Genomic DNA, 15,803 nt, shown 5'->3' with positions numbered 1-15,803 from the left:
TACATAAAAGCAAAACATTTTAAGAAATGGACACAGCTCTTTGAAGCAGTAAGGGAAATACATACCAGTCTGCTTCTCCAGGCAACTTCTATTATTTATATACCTTGTTTCCTACTGGATTTTCATTTGACCTGTTATACCTTGTCCACATATTCTACCTGGTGCAAAAATAGACTGACAAGAGAGGCAGCTTCCACAGTGATACCCTTTTAGCTGCAGCATGAGGTTAAATCAACCTTTCAGTAAAAGTCTCTTTTCTACATGCTTCTGGATCAATGCAATACTGGCCATTATGGGAAAAAGTGAAACACACAGCAGACTTCAGATAAAATGAAAAATAAATGCCTAGAGTGTCAGCTGTTGACAAATGCCACAGAGTTACTGACTTCCAATACTCACCCTCTCCATTCAAAATAAAGACATATGGTAATCTTGTTAACATAATTATTATCCAAACAAGTAGATGCACAAATGCACAAATAAATGTGCATTATCCAAACAAGTTCTGGTTGCTGTACTGTCTTTTATCCTTCAAGGAACATTGTGTTTGTCACAAACCTTGTGTAATTTGATTTTAAGCAAGAAACAAGAGAGCAGGTTTTGAACTGATGCCTATGAGTCTCTATAAATGTCCTGGAAGAAAAAAATATCAGAAATCCTTGTCCCAGCCTGAAAGTTCATCTGGAGGGGTTCCCTCTTCAGGTGGATAGCTGTCAAAGTAGCTGTAATCAGTCGGTCCAGACAACTAGGACATTAAAAACACAAACAAATGGTTGTTTCAGAAGGTAACTTTTGAAAATACTCTCCATTGATTATGCATCATTTTTATTGCTACCAGTGGAGGAATGAAAGGCTAACATGACATGGATGACTTCTTTCAATGGATGCAATTCCTCGTTCTTTAAAAGATAAACCTCCAGTAATTAAATTGTACAACAGAACAATGGCATTAGCCTCCTCATACAGAAACACTCCCCAAATACTATCAAATCCTAGATTTCACCCAGAGCCCTATAAAGTCAGTAAGAAAACTGGGCCACACTGCGTACAATTTTGATTCAAATTTGTTTAAGACCAAATCTACACTCATGGGTAGCTACTCAAAGCAGATCTCAGAATTATTTTTGGTTTCAAATCGAGTTCAAAGTGAGTTTCAAATTCTTTACCCTCAATCTTTTTTCATTTTAGGGCAAAGAGAAATGGTCCATTTAAACCAGGAAGCTTATTCAAGGACATACTGTAACTCAATAGTAAGAGAATACAGGAATTTGTACTCTGCACAGTAATATGAATAGTGCATCTTAATAATGTGCCCATTACCGAGGAAAATATATTTTTTCAGTATTTGTTTCTGACCAAGCACCATTTATTCTAGCAATGGCGAAAATCTAATGCAAAGTACACAGGCAGAATATTTTCGTTATTTAACTGAATTTAAGTTATGTATCACTTGCTGTCTCTCTTTCTTTCATTCAATTTTCACTAAAAATGGCGAGCTGTAATAATTCGAGTGCATCTTTGGGAAATTTCACTCTCGCCATCAGTTGTTTCTTTGTAGCCAAGCACCTTTATATTAGTAAAGCATTATGATATTGAAAGCCAAAGCCAATACCTCTCTTCTTAAAGGTGATGTTAATTTCCTCACTTTCAGACCATCCCAGTTAAAACCACTCAACCACCTGATTAAAAAGAGATGAGAGACAGACAGGGAGAGACCAAGAGAGAAAGACAGATTGTTTTCTGTCATTGTACTATTAACAGCTGAAAAACATGTGAACAAGGGCTATGAGACATTTTTTCATGACAACTTCTCTCCATGTGACAACACAGTTGTTAGAAGGAGGAAACTTGAGCACTGTCATTGCCATACAAGGGAGTGGTAGCGGGGGGGCTTCAGGACCACCAGATACATTGCATCTCCTCTGTATAGAAGTGCCAAAGTGACGGGCAGGCTAATATATGCATAAGCACAGCCATGAAAAGACGTATGCGTCCCCTTGGAATTCCACCTTCTTTTAACAGCATGAGAAGAGGGAGTGTCATGGTTTAACCCCAGCCAGCAACTAAGCACCACACAGCCGCTCACTAACTCCCCCCTGGTGGGATGGGGAAGAGAATCGGAAGGGTAAAAGCAAGAAAACTCATAGGTTGAGATGAGAACAGTTTCATAATTGAAATAATAATGATAATGATAATAATAAATTGTAATGAAAAGGAAAATAACAAAAAGAGAAATAAAATGCAAAAAACCCAAGTGATGCAAATGAAAAACAATTGCTCACCACCAACCAACTGACGCCCAGCCTCTTCCCAAGCAGCGGCCCCCTGGCCAGCTTTCCCCCCCGTTTATATGCTGAACACGACGTCGTATGGCATGGAATATCCCTTTGGCAAGTTCGGGTCAGCTGCCCCGGCTATGCTGCCTCCCAGCTTCTTGCACACCTGCTTGCTGGCAGAGCATGGGAAACTGAAAAATCCTTAACTTGGGATAAGCGCTACTCAGCAACAACTGAAAACATCAGTGTGTTATCAACCTTATTCTCATCCTAAATCCAAAACACAGCACTGTACCAGCTACTAGGAAGAAAATTAACTCTATCCCAGCCGAAACCAGGACAGAGAGACAACAGAAAAGTCAAAGCACTTCTTTTCCCAAGCACAAACTGCAGGGCTTAGAAACAACTCAGATAAAAAGAAAAAGCAGGAGATGTTTAATCCACAGAGGACTTTCTTCATTAGAAGAAAGAGGACAAAAACCTAACATTGCTCCAGAGCTCTGAACTACCATTCTTAAAAAGCAACTGTTTAAGGGTCGGGAGGTCTGAAAGGCAGATGCTGAACTGGCATTGATTTCTCTGAGAACTGAATTAAACCCCTGCACCAGCAACTTGTGACAAAACCACTTAACAATAAGATGGTTCTAGATAATCATGCTGAGGATTTATGTTTATATCGTTGCTTGCTGTAGTCGCAAATATACTTGATAGCAACAGAGATCTCTCTTGCGCAGTCTGCCTGGAAGTACCTGGAACTTTATGGGTTTACCAGACTGGATTCTAAAATATGAAAAATATTTTCAAATTAAAACCCAAATTTTCGTCTTGGCAGTCTCTTTCACTTACCTGTGCTTCTTGATGTCATTAATTCCATTCCTCAGATTGCCTAATCTTTCTGTAGGGTTTTGCCTTAAAAAAAGAGAAAAAGAATAAGGATAAGAATTTTAAAAATATTCTCATTTTTTTAAAAGAGCATTTATAGGTCCTAACTGCTTGCATTTAACAGTTGCACAGAGACAGAGCTTGCATACAACATGTGTTCTCATAAGGAGACATACTGAGGTGTTGCTCACTGCTCCTTTCTTTTGAGGATGGAGAAACCTTCCAGGAAGCCAAAACAGTGTCATTTTGCTGTGAGAAGCAGCAGAGGGAAATCAACTGGCTGAATTTTAGTTCCACATCTTTTTTTTCTTGGCCAGCAGATCTGGTCACAAGTTACAAAAGGAGGCAGATCAAAATTTGCAGCTACAAAGATCCTTTCAAACCTGCTGCACAAACACAGTGTATACTGTTCCTAGTGCTGTGGATGAAATCCCACTGGAGCTGGGAGTTCAAAGTCAGCAGTGTCACCAGCCACTGGTTGTGCATGCCACTATGCACTAATTCTTCTGAGTTATGCTGACCCTTTTGAAATACCACCTTTCTGCATGTTTTCAAGTGGGCTTAAGTCAGTCTTCAAGTTAATACTTAATAAGTTTTCCTAAGATGTGTTTCAGAAAAAATTCACAGCTACAGAGAAAGCCCAGAGCCTGCATTTGTAGATGATACCTCTGCAGACTGAGGTGTGACACACACTCAAAGGCATGCATGCGTACTGAATATAATCAGAATAGACCATGCTAGACATAACAATTTTAAATGAAGTTGTCAGGAATTCAACACTCTAGCCTGGATCTTAAATAGCTCAATCTATCTACGCCCAGGCTCTGCCACAAACTGCCCCTCCTACCTGCAGAGTCTGCGGATCAAATCCTCGGGCCGCCTTGTTATTAATTTAGGAAAATCCAGCTTTTCAATGCCTTTGAGAATCAAATTATATGTCATCATTTGATCAGCCCCAGAGAATGGTGGACTAGAAAAAGAAAGCAACGCAGATAAATGGAACGGCTGCCAAGAGCAGATGTGGCCATTTCTCATCAAAGTAAATATTTGAGAATATGGAAAAAAACCCCACTTTCCTAGTTTTACAACCTTCAGCCTTTCAGTCTGTTTAAGATATTAGAAAGGTTTGAACCTGAGAGGCTGCCTGTAGGTACCAGGGAAAAGGCATGATCATATGTGTCCCTCTAAGCTACCTCTGCCTCCAGCCTAGCTCAGAGAAGCTTCCATGTTCTACTACCATTGAGCATTCGCAAAGAGTTGTCATGGAAGTGTGCATGGAGGCAAAGAACAAGCCCTGCTTAAAGTTCACCCACCCCACTGTACACTGTCACCCACTAAAGGCGAAAAGAACAGTCTGTTGTCAGCTGTTCCTCACAGGAAACATCATCATCAGTTAAAGGAGCTCTACACCAGCCACTTATAGCTGGTGTCTGGCCCTTTCCTTGGATGGATAAACCAGAATTGAGAATATGTCCCATACTTTGTCCGTGGCGTTTCTGAAATGATGGAAGATAAGACATGCATAAGAGGCAAAAAGAAGTATAATTTTGCAAGTCATTCCTGCTTACTGATGGGAAAAAACCCAAACTCTTTATTTTAAAAATAACCTTGAAAACATTTCTAAAAACAAACAAGGTAAGAACTTGGAGTAGGAGGCACGTACCTGCCAGTAAGGAGTTCATACACAAGGATCCCAAGGGACCAAAAATCCACGCTGAAGTCATGGCCTTTACTCAGAATGACTTCAGGGGCAACATACTCAGGGGTTCCACAAAACGTCCAGGTTTTCTGCCCTGATCCGATCTTCTTTGCAAATCCAAAATCAACCTGATCAAAATCAACATATGCTGCATAATGCGGAGGTGTTTTGCACTGGGAAGCCTTAAGGTCTTAATTGCTTCCTCACCTCCTGCAAAGATGTCAGAGTTGCCAGTTTACAGCTAAAACAATTACACAGTGTTGTTGTGAAGGAGAAAGAAGTAATTGACTGGATTACTGAATGTTATAGAACAGATCCATTTATTCTCATGAGTAATTTCCTGAATTATTTTGCTTTTGGATAGTACAACCCATGCTCTCCTTGAGGACATGAGATTTACAGCCCATGGAAAACGGTGGGTTGCTCATTGTCCTCACAGTGGATATTTCAAGCTCTTTGAAGGGCTCTTTGCACTTTTCACTGTCACAGTCAAGTATGGCAGGAGCTCTTTACTGTGTTCCCTCTCTCTAGAGACAATGTAGAACCTACGATTGCTTGAGGCTGGACAGGGAGGTAATTCTGCACCTGGGAAATGTGGTTCCTGCCTTTAAGATTGGCTGCTGGGAGAAATTATTTTTGCTCTTTATGCTGTGGCAAGAGCTCTCAGAAGCTGCAAATCCCCAGTTTGTCTGTGGCTTGCAATGGCTTTGCAATGCCTTTGTTTCTCACTGTGCAACGAGTAGCCTGCCCTCTTTTCTACTGAAGCGTAAGGGTTATTAAACTCTGGGATCCTGGTACTATAATTACATGCTGTCTATTTATATTCCCCCTGCAAGGAAACAGGATACAGGCACAAAAGGATAACATTACAAAAGAATTACATCTTACCAGTTTTATATATCCTTCAGCATCCAAAATTAAATTTTCTGGCTTCAGGTCTCTGTAGATAATTCCTATGTGATGTAGATAGTCAAAAGCCTCTGTCACACACCCAACACAGAACTTGGTAGTAGCTTCATCAAAGCTGCCTCTGGAACAAAAATAATCACTATCCTTGCAGACAATTAACTTCTAAAAATGCCTCACTCATTAACCAGATAACATATAACACCCAAAATATTAACAGCTTTTTTGCACTGACATTCAGTACATCACTTGTGGTTGAAAACTGAACCAAACATCTTTTCATCGGACAGCCCTTGAATAGAGAACCTACTCAGCAGACATATGGAGCTGACTGGTGATTTTAAAGGACAAGGTTCCGCTTCATTTGCTGTTACCTGTCTCTCAGCAAGCTCCACAATTCCCCTCCAAGGCAAGCCTCCAGTAGCATGTATACATACTTACTGTCTTTGAATGTGCGATATAGTCTGTGGAGACAAACGGCAGCAATTTAGGAAAAGCAAAATAAAATGCGAGACTTGCAATGTCTTTTCTCCAGAACTCATATATGCCAAACCTCATTCTTAATAAAGCTGTCCAGTGGGTCAGCTGGGGGTCAACTTTCAAGGAAACCTTATGGTCAACTTACTTTACAATGAATGGAGAACATATCTGCTCAAGGATTTTCTTCTCAGAATAGATATGCTCTTGTTGTTTGGTGTCCACTATGTGTTTCTTCTTTATACACTTCATAGCAAAAGCCGTGTTCTCATTTTTCACTTTAACCTGTGAATAAAAATGATGAGTACATGTGAGGCAAAGAAAGGATGTTTTACCGATCTGTTCTCAATAGGTACACTGATATCCATCTTTTTCAACACAGCACAGGACTGAAATTGATGACTGTAACAAGGGACAAATTCCAGATTTTCTGCAGAACTGTTCTGTATGATTTTAAGTCAAGCATCAGATCTTTTTAGTGTCCCAGTCCCCACTTGTAAAATGAAAACAAATGTTCCCTGTGTTCATTTTATATATACAAAATAGCAGCAGTTTGGAGAGGTACTATATTTTACAATGAGTTTATACCACAATGGGTCCTAATTTCAATTTAAGATTTCTAAACACTAGCATAATACAAAAGAACAAAAAGCAGAGGCAGTTTATGAAGAATGTTTACGAATTATTTTGCATTACACTGAAGTATTATCCAATATGCAATAAAAAGATAGAAGTTTAAACAGGGCTTCCAGGAAACCAAGGAAGCAGCTATCGGTGTTCTACAGCTGGCTGAGCATTCAATTTTTAGCTTATTATTCAGGTGATGCTGTAGAATTTCCAAGCTGGCAGTCAACCAGTGTGGAAATTTCTTTTGTGAAGCGTGAATCGGAATAAAACAATTGATGGTCTACCTACTGTAAAGGATTATTGACTTCACTAAAATCACATGGTCTGCTTTAATTTACCATTACCTTCAGCAGCCTGCACAAGAAATGTTCACTTTTTTTTCAGATGTTTGCTACTCAGCCAGAGGACAGTGGAATTTAAGACTTTAGTCTAATGAGGCTCTTCACATCCCAGAAACACAGCTGTTCATGCTGATGAATATGACTCAAAAGAGCCATTACAAATTGTTGGAAATTTCAAAGTCAACACAGTTCAGAGCTACATCACACTGGTTATAGTTGCTGTGGGGCATACCAAAGCAATTCTAACACAGACTATGTGATGCGGGAGATTACTTCAGGTCCAGGCAGAATCTTGGGAAAAGGCCTGCAATTCAGGGAACACAATGCAGGTAGGCACATCTGTAAACTCCACATGCACAAACTGATGAATATACGTCTAGTGACCAGGAAGATACTTTTAACAGCAGGAGATGAAGGCACACAAGAACGGATTTGTTTCTTTGAACATCGACATCCTGAAACTATTTTTTAACTCTGCATTGCTTTATATAGAATTACCTCTGCCTGAGAGGCAGGAGCATGCAGAATACTGGAATCCTTCACATTTTTCAGCGGTTAAAACAATCATCTAAGACAGAGAACTACTTGAATATGTTTAAAACAAACTCTTACAAGCTCAACCCTTCCGAACCCACCAACACCCAGAGTTGTGACAACTTCTAAATTCTGGAATGGGGAAGGAGGGAACTGGGCTACTTTCTCCTTCAGCTCTATCATCTCCAAAGACACCTCTTTGGTCAACTGTCCACAGAAGGATCTTCCTCTGCATTAAGAAAATTAACACAGGTTAGTGCTTTCCTTGCCAGCAACCTGTATCACAGTACTCTAATACTCCTAAAAAAAAAAAAAAAAAAAAAAGCCTTCTTATTTCCTAACAGAATCTTAATTTTATTTTATGCAGAAGCACTTTCTTTCTGGACATCCTATGGAAGCAAAACACTACTGAAGTTCACTGAGTACAATAGAGTATTTTTATCAAGAGCTGATCCATGGTGAAGTCCCTAATTATGCAGACAGCTGCAAAACTTTGGGCACTCCAAGTTGGAGAACCACTTTCTAAAGGACTGTGCACCAGTTCCAGTAGAATGATCAGAAATAAAAATGCAGCTATATTTCTAAACAGAAGAAGAACATACTCTGCTCATCTTCCAATAATGCTCAAGTTGAAATCAGAGGCAGATAAACTAAAAGTGTGGTCCACAAGCTAAAAGCAAACTCTTTAATAGCATGAGTGCTACACAGAAACATTAAAAATAAACTGTTTCTTTTATGTCTGCTTATTTCTATTTGAAATGGCAATTAGTCTTTTGCACAGTAATACAGTTTCACTAACTCAATCAGGAGTTAAAGTTGACCTTTAGGAGTTTTACCAGTCAAAGAATTTCCCATCAGAATGCAAAAAATTATTTGAGCACACTTTCGCTTCTTTTCTGTGCTCAGTTTTCTTGGGATAGAGTGAATTCTTGGTTGGAAGTCAATATACTGAGATTCTATGTCATTTTTGTTTCAGAAAAAATTTCTTGGACTCCATAAGCATATCCAGATAGTTTTGTTACAGTGATTGCTATCACTCCTAGGGGCCCATCTCCATCAACTACCATCCATAATTTTACTTACATATCTATTACTCTTTTTTATGATTACCTGCTAAAGATGTGACTAACAAATGATCTGACTTACTTTGCATGTCGCTTTTCATCAGCCCGGGCCAGATTAGCCACATAACCTTCAAGGTAAGTTTGGAGCTCCTCATAAGTTCCAACAGTTTGATTAAATGTCCTAAAAACACGAATGAAACAGTATAAACTACTGAACATCCAGTGGAAAAAGAAAGAAACCAGTATCTGTGCTGCTGCACAAAGGCTTTACATTGCCTCTAAGTCATGACCCACGCTAAGCTTTACACTATCACTTTGACAGTACAGATTTTAAGAGCTTTGAAGAGGTGGTAACCAGCTGAAGTATCAAACTTGGTTTGCCAGAGGGTAGGGGGACAGAGTGCCTGATCTCCTCAGGTCATTTCATGTTATGTTTAAATAATTCGGAGCAGGCTGGGTGTATTTTGACTCCCACATGCACTATGGTTATTAAGTGTGGTTCCACCATCCCTACCACAGGAACCAGCTTGGCATGAGTCCAGGCTATCAGTCCTTGCATCCCAATGGATAGAGCCCTTGGTACACAATGCCAAAGTGATTGAGATCACCTCTCCTACTTCACAGGTGCGTAACAGCACTGTGGGAAAATAGACTTAGAATAGACTATTTCATTTGGAAGGGACCTACAACAATCATCTAGTCCAACTGCCTGACCACTTCAGGGCTGACCAAAAGTTAAAGTATGTTATTAAGAGCATATTGTCCAAATACCTCCTAAACACTGACAGGCTTGGGGCATCAACCACCTCTCTAGGAAGCCTGTTCCAGTGTTTGACCACCCTCTTGGTAAAGAAATGCTTCCTAATGTCCAGTCTAAACCCTCCCTGGCGCAGCTTTGAACCATTCTCATGTGTCCTATCACTGGATACCAGGGAGAAGAGATCTGCACCTCCATCTCCACTTCCCCTCCTCAGGAAGCTGTAGAGAGCAATGAGGTTCACCCCTCAGCCTCCTTTTCTCCAAACTAGACAAACCCAAAGTCCTTAGCCACTCCTCATTGGACATATCTTCCAACCCTTTCACCAGCTTTGTTGCTGTCCTCTGGACATATCCAAGGACCTTAACATCCTTCTTAAATTGCGGGGCCCAGAACGGCACACACTACTCAAGGTGAGGCCACACCAATGCTGAACACAGCGGGATAATCACCTCTTTTGACCGGCTGGTTATACTGTGTTTGATGCACCCCAGGATGCGGTTTGTCCTCTTGGCTGCCAGGGCACGCTGCTGACTCATATTGAGCCTGCTGTCAACCGGCACCCCCAGATCCCTTTCTGCAGGGCTGCTCTCCAGCCACTCCTCTCCCAATTTATACTTGTGCCTGGCGGTACACCATCCCAGGTGCAGAATCCAACACTTGGACTTGTTAAATTTCATGTCATTAATCACTGCCCAGTGCTCCAGTCTACCTAGATCCCCCTGCAAGGCCTCTCATCCCTCAAGAGAGTCAACAGCACCTCCCAGTTTGGTATCATCAGCAAACTTGCTAACGATGCATCGTTGATAAATATATTGAACCGAACTGGCCCTAGGACTGAGACCTAAGGAACACCACTGGTGACCAGTCGCCGGCCAGATGTAGCCCCATTCACTACAACCCATTGAGCCCTGCCCTTCAGCCAGTTTTTCACCCAGCGCACCGTGAACCCGCTCATCCCATACTTGGACAACTTGTCCAGAAGGATGCTGGGAGGGACAGTATCAAAAGCCTTACTAAAATCCAGAAAAACTACATCCACCGCCTTCCCTTCATCCACTAGGTGGGCGACCTTATCATAGAAGGATATCAATTTAGTTAAACAGGACTTTCCCTTTGTGAACCCATGTTAACTGTGCCTGATGATTGCATTGTTCTTTAAACGCCTTTCAATAGCACCCAGTATGATCTTCTCCATAATTTTTCCAGGAACTGAGGTTAGACTAACAGGCCTGTAGTTCCCTGGGTCTTCCCTCACGCCCTTCTTGTAAATTGGAATAACATTGGCTAGCTTCCAGTCAGCAGGGAACTCCCCAGACTCCCAAGACCTTTGGCAGATGATCGAGAGAGGTCCTGCCATAACATCCGCTAGCTCCTTCAGTACTCTGGGATGAATCCCATCAGGCCCCAGGAACTTGTGAACATTCAGCTGATACAGCTGGTCCCTTACAATTACAGTGTCCACAAATGGAAAGTCACTGTTCCCGCCCTCGTGGTCCTCCGACTCAGGGGACCAGGCAGCCCAAGGTCTACTGGTATTACTAAACACTGAGGCAAAAAAAGCATTGAATGCCTCTGCTTTTTCTTCATCCCTATTAGTCAGATGACCATCTTCAGCAAGTATCAGTCCAATGTTTTCTTTAGACCTCTTGCTATTGACATACTTAAAAAAGCCCTTCCTGTCATCTGACACAACACTGGCCAGTTTCAACTCTAACTGAGCTTTGGCCTGTTGTGTCTTCTCCCTGAATATATGAACCACAGCTCTGTAATCTTCCTGCGAAGCCTGACCTCGCTTCCAGAGATCATACAATTTCTTTTTCCTCTTGAGGTCCACGAGGAGTTCCCTCGTGTTCAGCCAAGCTGGTCTTCTGCCCCACTTGCTTGACTTATGACACAGTGGGATTGCCTGCTCCTGTGCTTTTAAAAGGTGGTTCTTAGACCTGACCAGCATTCGTGGACTCCTACGCCCTCAAAAGCAGATTCCCAGGGTACTCTGCTAAGTAGCTCCCTGAATAGCTTAAAGTTTGCTTTCTTCAAATCCAGGGTAGCAACTCTGCTGTCCTTTTTTCTCATTACACCAAAAATTTTAAACTTAACCATTTCATGATCACTGTGGGCAAGACAGCCACCTACCATCACATCCCCCCTGGTCCTTCTCTATTCACAAATAGCAAGTCTAGGAGGGCATCTTTCCTAGTTAGGTGAATACCTGTGACAAGAAGTTATCTCCTACAAACTTCAAGAATTTCCAAGACCTGCTCGTCACAGCAGTATGATATTCCCAGTTGATGTCTGGGAAGCTGAAATCTCCCATAAGGACAAGGGCTACCAATCCAGATATTTCTCCTAATTGCCTATAGAATAACTCATCAGTGCTTACATCCTGGCTGGGTGATCGGTAGTAGACACTCACTACAACATCTCCCTTGTTTTCCATCTCCCTAATCCTCACCCAGAGGCTCTCAACCACATCATCACTAACTGTAAGGGTTGTACAATCAAACCTCTCCCTTATAATACATAAGGTGCAACACCTCCACCTTGCCTGCCCTGCCTATCCCTCCTGAAGAGCCTGTAGCCCTCCATCCCAGCAGCACTCCAATTGTGGGACTCATTCCACCAAGTCTCACTAATACCAATGATATTGTAGCTCTGGGAGCTGACCAACGCTTCCAGTTCATCCTGTTTGCTTCTCATACTGCATGCGTTGGTGTACGAGCATTTCAGATATGCTCCTGAGCCCTCCGTGCTCCCAGGAGCAGTGTAAATGTTCCCACTAGCATTGCCACCCACCGGCAATGCCATGCCAACCTTTGGTTTACCTACTGCAATCCTGTTGGTATCCCCTTCCCCTAGAACGCATCAGCTTTGGCATGCTTCTCTGCAACCTATTTAAACAAGCTAAAGAAGAGAAGAGGAAAATGCATTCACAGCCCAAGATGCCATTTCCTCGGCTGGTGTAGAATCTTAGCCCTCAGTAGGAGCCTTTTTGGGATTCAGCAAGGAAAAGGATGGTGGCTGTCCACATTCCAAGTAAGCATCTTTACAGCTAGCCCTGAGAAATGTGGGTTTGCTGTTTCACTTTCCACTGGGAGCTTCCTTTCTTGTATCTTCCATCTGTTCCATTCTTTTCCACTTCAGGAAGTGTAAAAATGGCCTCTCCCTGACAAAACCAGGAATTTGGCTCCATGTCCCCCTTGGCAAAAGGACATCCTGAAACCAGGGACACACAGGGTCTTTTATTGTTCCCTGAGCCAATGAATAGCACTTAACAAATGTGAAACATCACCACCACAAGGAGAGAAAGAAAAGAATAACTCTGAACTGCTCTTAAGCTTCTGTGCTCCTGCACGTTCTGTCAGCCTCTCTCCATTAGGTCTCTGTCTAAAGCATAGCCACAGCTCAGTATTCCAAAAACATAACCACTCATTCAGTATTCACTTAAGAAAACATTGTGATTGTGCCTACAGTGAAGCCACATCTTATTGTTAACCTACTGAAAGAGGATGCAAGTCTTCCATTAAACTGTAGCATGATACTTACTCTCTATCTATAACGAGGCACTCCACATTGTATTCATCTGCAATAACGTTTGCTGATCTGACATCATCACTAAGAATTGAAACAGATTAGAAGAATTCAGAAGCATATCAAAATCCTCAAAGTACCTCACACTGTACTCATGGAGGGTCACAGCTGCTAGAGGTGAAACTCCTCGAAGGCCTCTGCAGCCTGTATCTGGATTAATATTGCTGAACCAAATACACAATTATAGCATTTTACTAGTCATTATTATTGTCTAGCACAGTATTTTTTCCAGTTTCAATAGAGTTTGGATCATGACTTCCTTTAGCAACCTTCCAAGAAATCAGGATGAGATGTAATTAGCATTACATCAGGATTTACTACTCATTTCTGAAATGATCCTCAGATGTAAAATATTCCAGAGACCAAACAATCCCTACTCAATCACCCACATAAATATGTGCTATATGAGCTATTTGGCTCATAGGTCATATCTTCTCTGTGCTCCTTTTCTCTGTTTCTTACTATCATGGGCACTGGCACAGAAATAACAGCTCAGTCAAGTAATGATGGAACTTATCCATGCTAGGAGTCATATAGAGGCTCACACAAGTTTTCATCACAGCTTTTACTGAAATATAAACAATAAGCAACAATGCAGAGAGGGCCAGCATTTGACTTTTTCAGGGAGAATCAAAGGTAGATGACTGTATACTTTCAAGTTCTCTCTGAAAAAAAAAAAACATTAAGACAAATTCAGCTATTGCCTTCATCTGCTGACTTTACGATCAAAACAAAGATTATATTCAAAACAGCCATGAGTTGTATAATCCGACACATAGTGATAGGTCCATTGAAATACTATACATCGTGAATCAGACAATGTGAACTAACCTAATGAGAGCCTTTTCTCCAAAGTAATCTCCTTTATGTAGATTTTTAATCAGCTGAGGCTGTGAGTGATCTGCAGTACTCTGGGTAACTATCACCTGGAAAGTACAGGAACAAAAATTTAGCAAGGTAAGTTTCAAAGTATTGCATGGTTTCCCCTTCTTTTCCGTGTATTTCGTAAATGTCTTAAATTCAGTAATGCTGCAGAAAGAGTTACAAATATATATAATTACTCCCTCCCCTCAAAAATTAAAACCATGAAACGTTCCCTGACACCTCTCTGATTTTTGCTGAGATGGAAAAATGAATATATTAATTATTGCCCACCCCCCAACATTTTCTCCTCATACCTTTTAAAAACAGAGCAAAATAAATCGTACTTTAATGAAAAACTGAAAAATACTTCAGTTCCCACAGTGGGCAGGCATCATATGAGCTTTTTGTCTTCTCAGCTAAACAGATAGCCTCCAGAAACACTAACTTATATTTTCCCCCTCATGAAACTCCGCTTCCACAGCAGCACACATTCTGCTGATGCCCACACCCATGAGCAAAAAACAAACCAGAATATCTCCAGACACAGACATGTTTTGGAAACTTGAAATCCCTACTGGAAGTTTATTGATGAAAATTCTCCTAATTTGATTCTTTAGAGTTCTGTGTCAGCCTCCAATGTAACAGCTGATGGATAAAGGCTGCTGCCTTACTCCTCTGGGACTAACAAATGAAAGGAATAGACTCTAAGCCACCTAGAAGGCCATTCTCCTTTAAACCTAGGACACTATTATTTCTTAGATATTTCACAAGTCTATGTTTTGCCCATCAGATATTGAGACATCCAGGAGAAGACATAGGATCAAATCTCATTTACAAAAAATTAACTTTACATCTCTGCTACAGTGTCAAGAGGCTTCAGGACTTACTTCAATTACATTATAATTAGAACAGTGTAACATGGGTTCATTGTGAATGAAAATTAGGCTCCGTGAATCTCTGAAATGCTGCTCCAGGCTTTTATCACAGTACTGTGAACTTAACAGCATCCTCAAAAACTCTCTGCACAGATTTTACTGAAGACCACATCCCTCAAGGTAGCTTTTGAAATACAGGTGTTTGTACATGTTACTTTATAAGTTAGGTTTATTATACCTTACCTTTCCTTTTGCTATTATAAAGAAGGTATTTCCTTCTTCTCCTTCCCGAATAACATAATCTCCCTTGTCATAGTACTCCTGTTGGGGGGGGAAGAGAGAGACAAAATATTGTCCAATATATCATTAGCCTCTTTGAAAATTCTGATTACTATGCAGAGTTCTTAATACATCTGGATGTTCCATTGATATTTCACTTCCTATCTCCTGCATATGTTGCATCCCATAATAATATGCAAGCATTCCACTATATATTACATGGTGGCCAATCTGTAACATAGCTTAATGCAGCAGCCCGTTATTTGTTTTAAAAAATATTAACACTGGTATCATCCTTACGAAGCAGGGGAAAATGAGGGAAAAAAAAAATCAAAAGCTCTTAAAAGAGTTCTAAATCAAAATCCCGTTTCCAAAAGTAATTTGGGGCTTGACAACTCAGTGGGAATGCCTAAATCATCTATTGTAAGCTACCAAAGCAGCAACTTTTCTCTCTCTGCTAAGGAACACTGCCTTGATTGCATTTATTGTTTAACTTTCAATCAAGCATTTTTTCCATGTTAACTTTCAGCTTTGTGATCTGTTCTTCAGAAAAAAACACCTCATTTTTTTCTCCTCCTAGTATTTCCTAAAAGTTTTCTCTTGCCAGCAATCTCACAAAAAAAAATGTCAC

The 15,803-nt window shown here is 40.9% G+C and overlaps 1 protein-coding gene across 1 annotated transcript in view; it reads right to left on the bottom strand.

The window, feature by feature from the left end:
• Positions 1 to 649: 649 nt before the first annotated feature.
• The window catches only part of PRKG2 (protein kinase cGMP-dependent 2), a 34,627-nt gene continuing 19,473 nt past the window's right edge, over positions 650 to 15,803 (bottom strand). Inside the window, exons 7-19 of the mRNA XM_050895687.1 lie at positions 15,137 to 15,214; positions 13,986 to 14,080; positions 13,110 to 13,178; positions 8,889 to 8,987; positions 7,821 to 7,971; positions 6,389 to 6,525; positions 6,138 to 6,227; positions 5,746 to 5,887; positions 4,822 to 4,985; positions 4,006 to 4,128; positions 3,123 to 3,185; positions 1,613 to 1,679; positions 650 to 745 (exon numbers count right to left, since the gene is read on the bottom strand). Of these exons, the coding sequence (XP_050751644.1) occupies positions 650 to 745; positions 1,613 to 1,679; positions 3,123 to 3,185; positions 4,006 to 4,128; positions 4,822 to 4,985; positions 5,746 to 5,887; positions 6,138 to 6,227; positions 6,389 to 6,525; positions 7,821 to 7,971; positions 8,889 to 8,987; positions 13,110 to 13,178; positions 13,986 to 14,080; positions 15,137 to 15,214 (1,374 nt within the window). The remainder of the gene's footprint in view (positions 746 to 1,612; positions 1,680 to 3,122; positions 3,186 to 4,005; positions 4,129 to 4,821; positions 4,986 to 5,745; positions 5,888 to 6,137; positions 6,228 to 6,388; positions 6,526 to 7,820; positions 7,972 to 8,888; positions 8,988 to 13,109; positions 13,179 to 13,985; positions 14,081 to 15,136; positions 15,215 to 15,803) is intronic.

This window comes from Gymnogyps californianus, chromosome 4, assembly GCF_018139145.2.
Source record: "Gymnogyps californianus isolate 813 chromosome 4, ASM1813914v2, whole genome shotgun sequence".
Lineage (NCBI taxonomy): Eukaryota > Metazoa > Chordata > Aves > Accipitriformes > Cathartidae > Gymnogyps > Gymnogyps californianus.
This window is presented reverse-complemented; position numbering and strand designations above follow the sequence as displayed.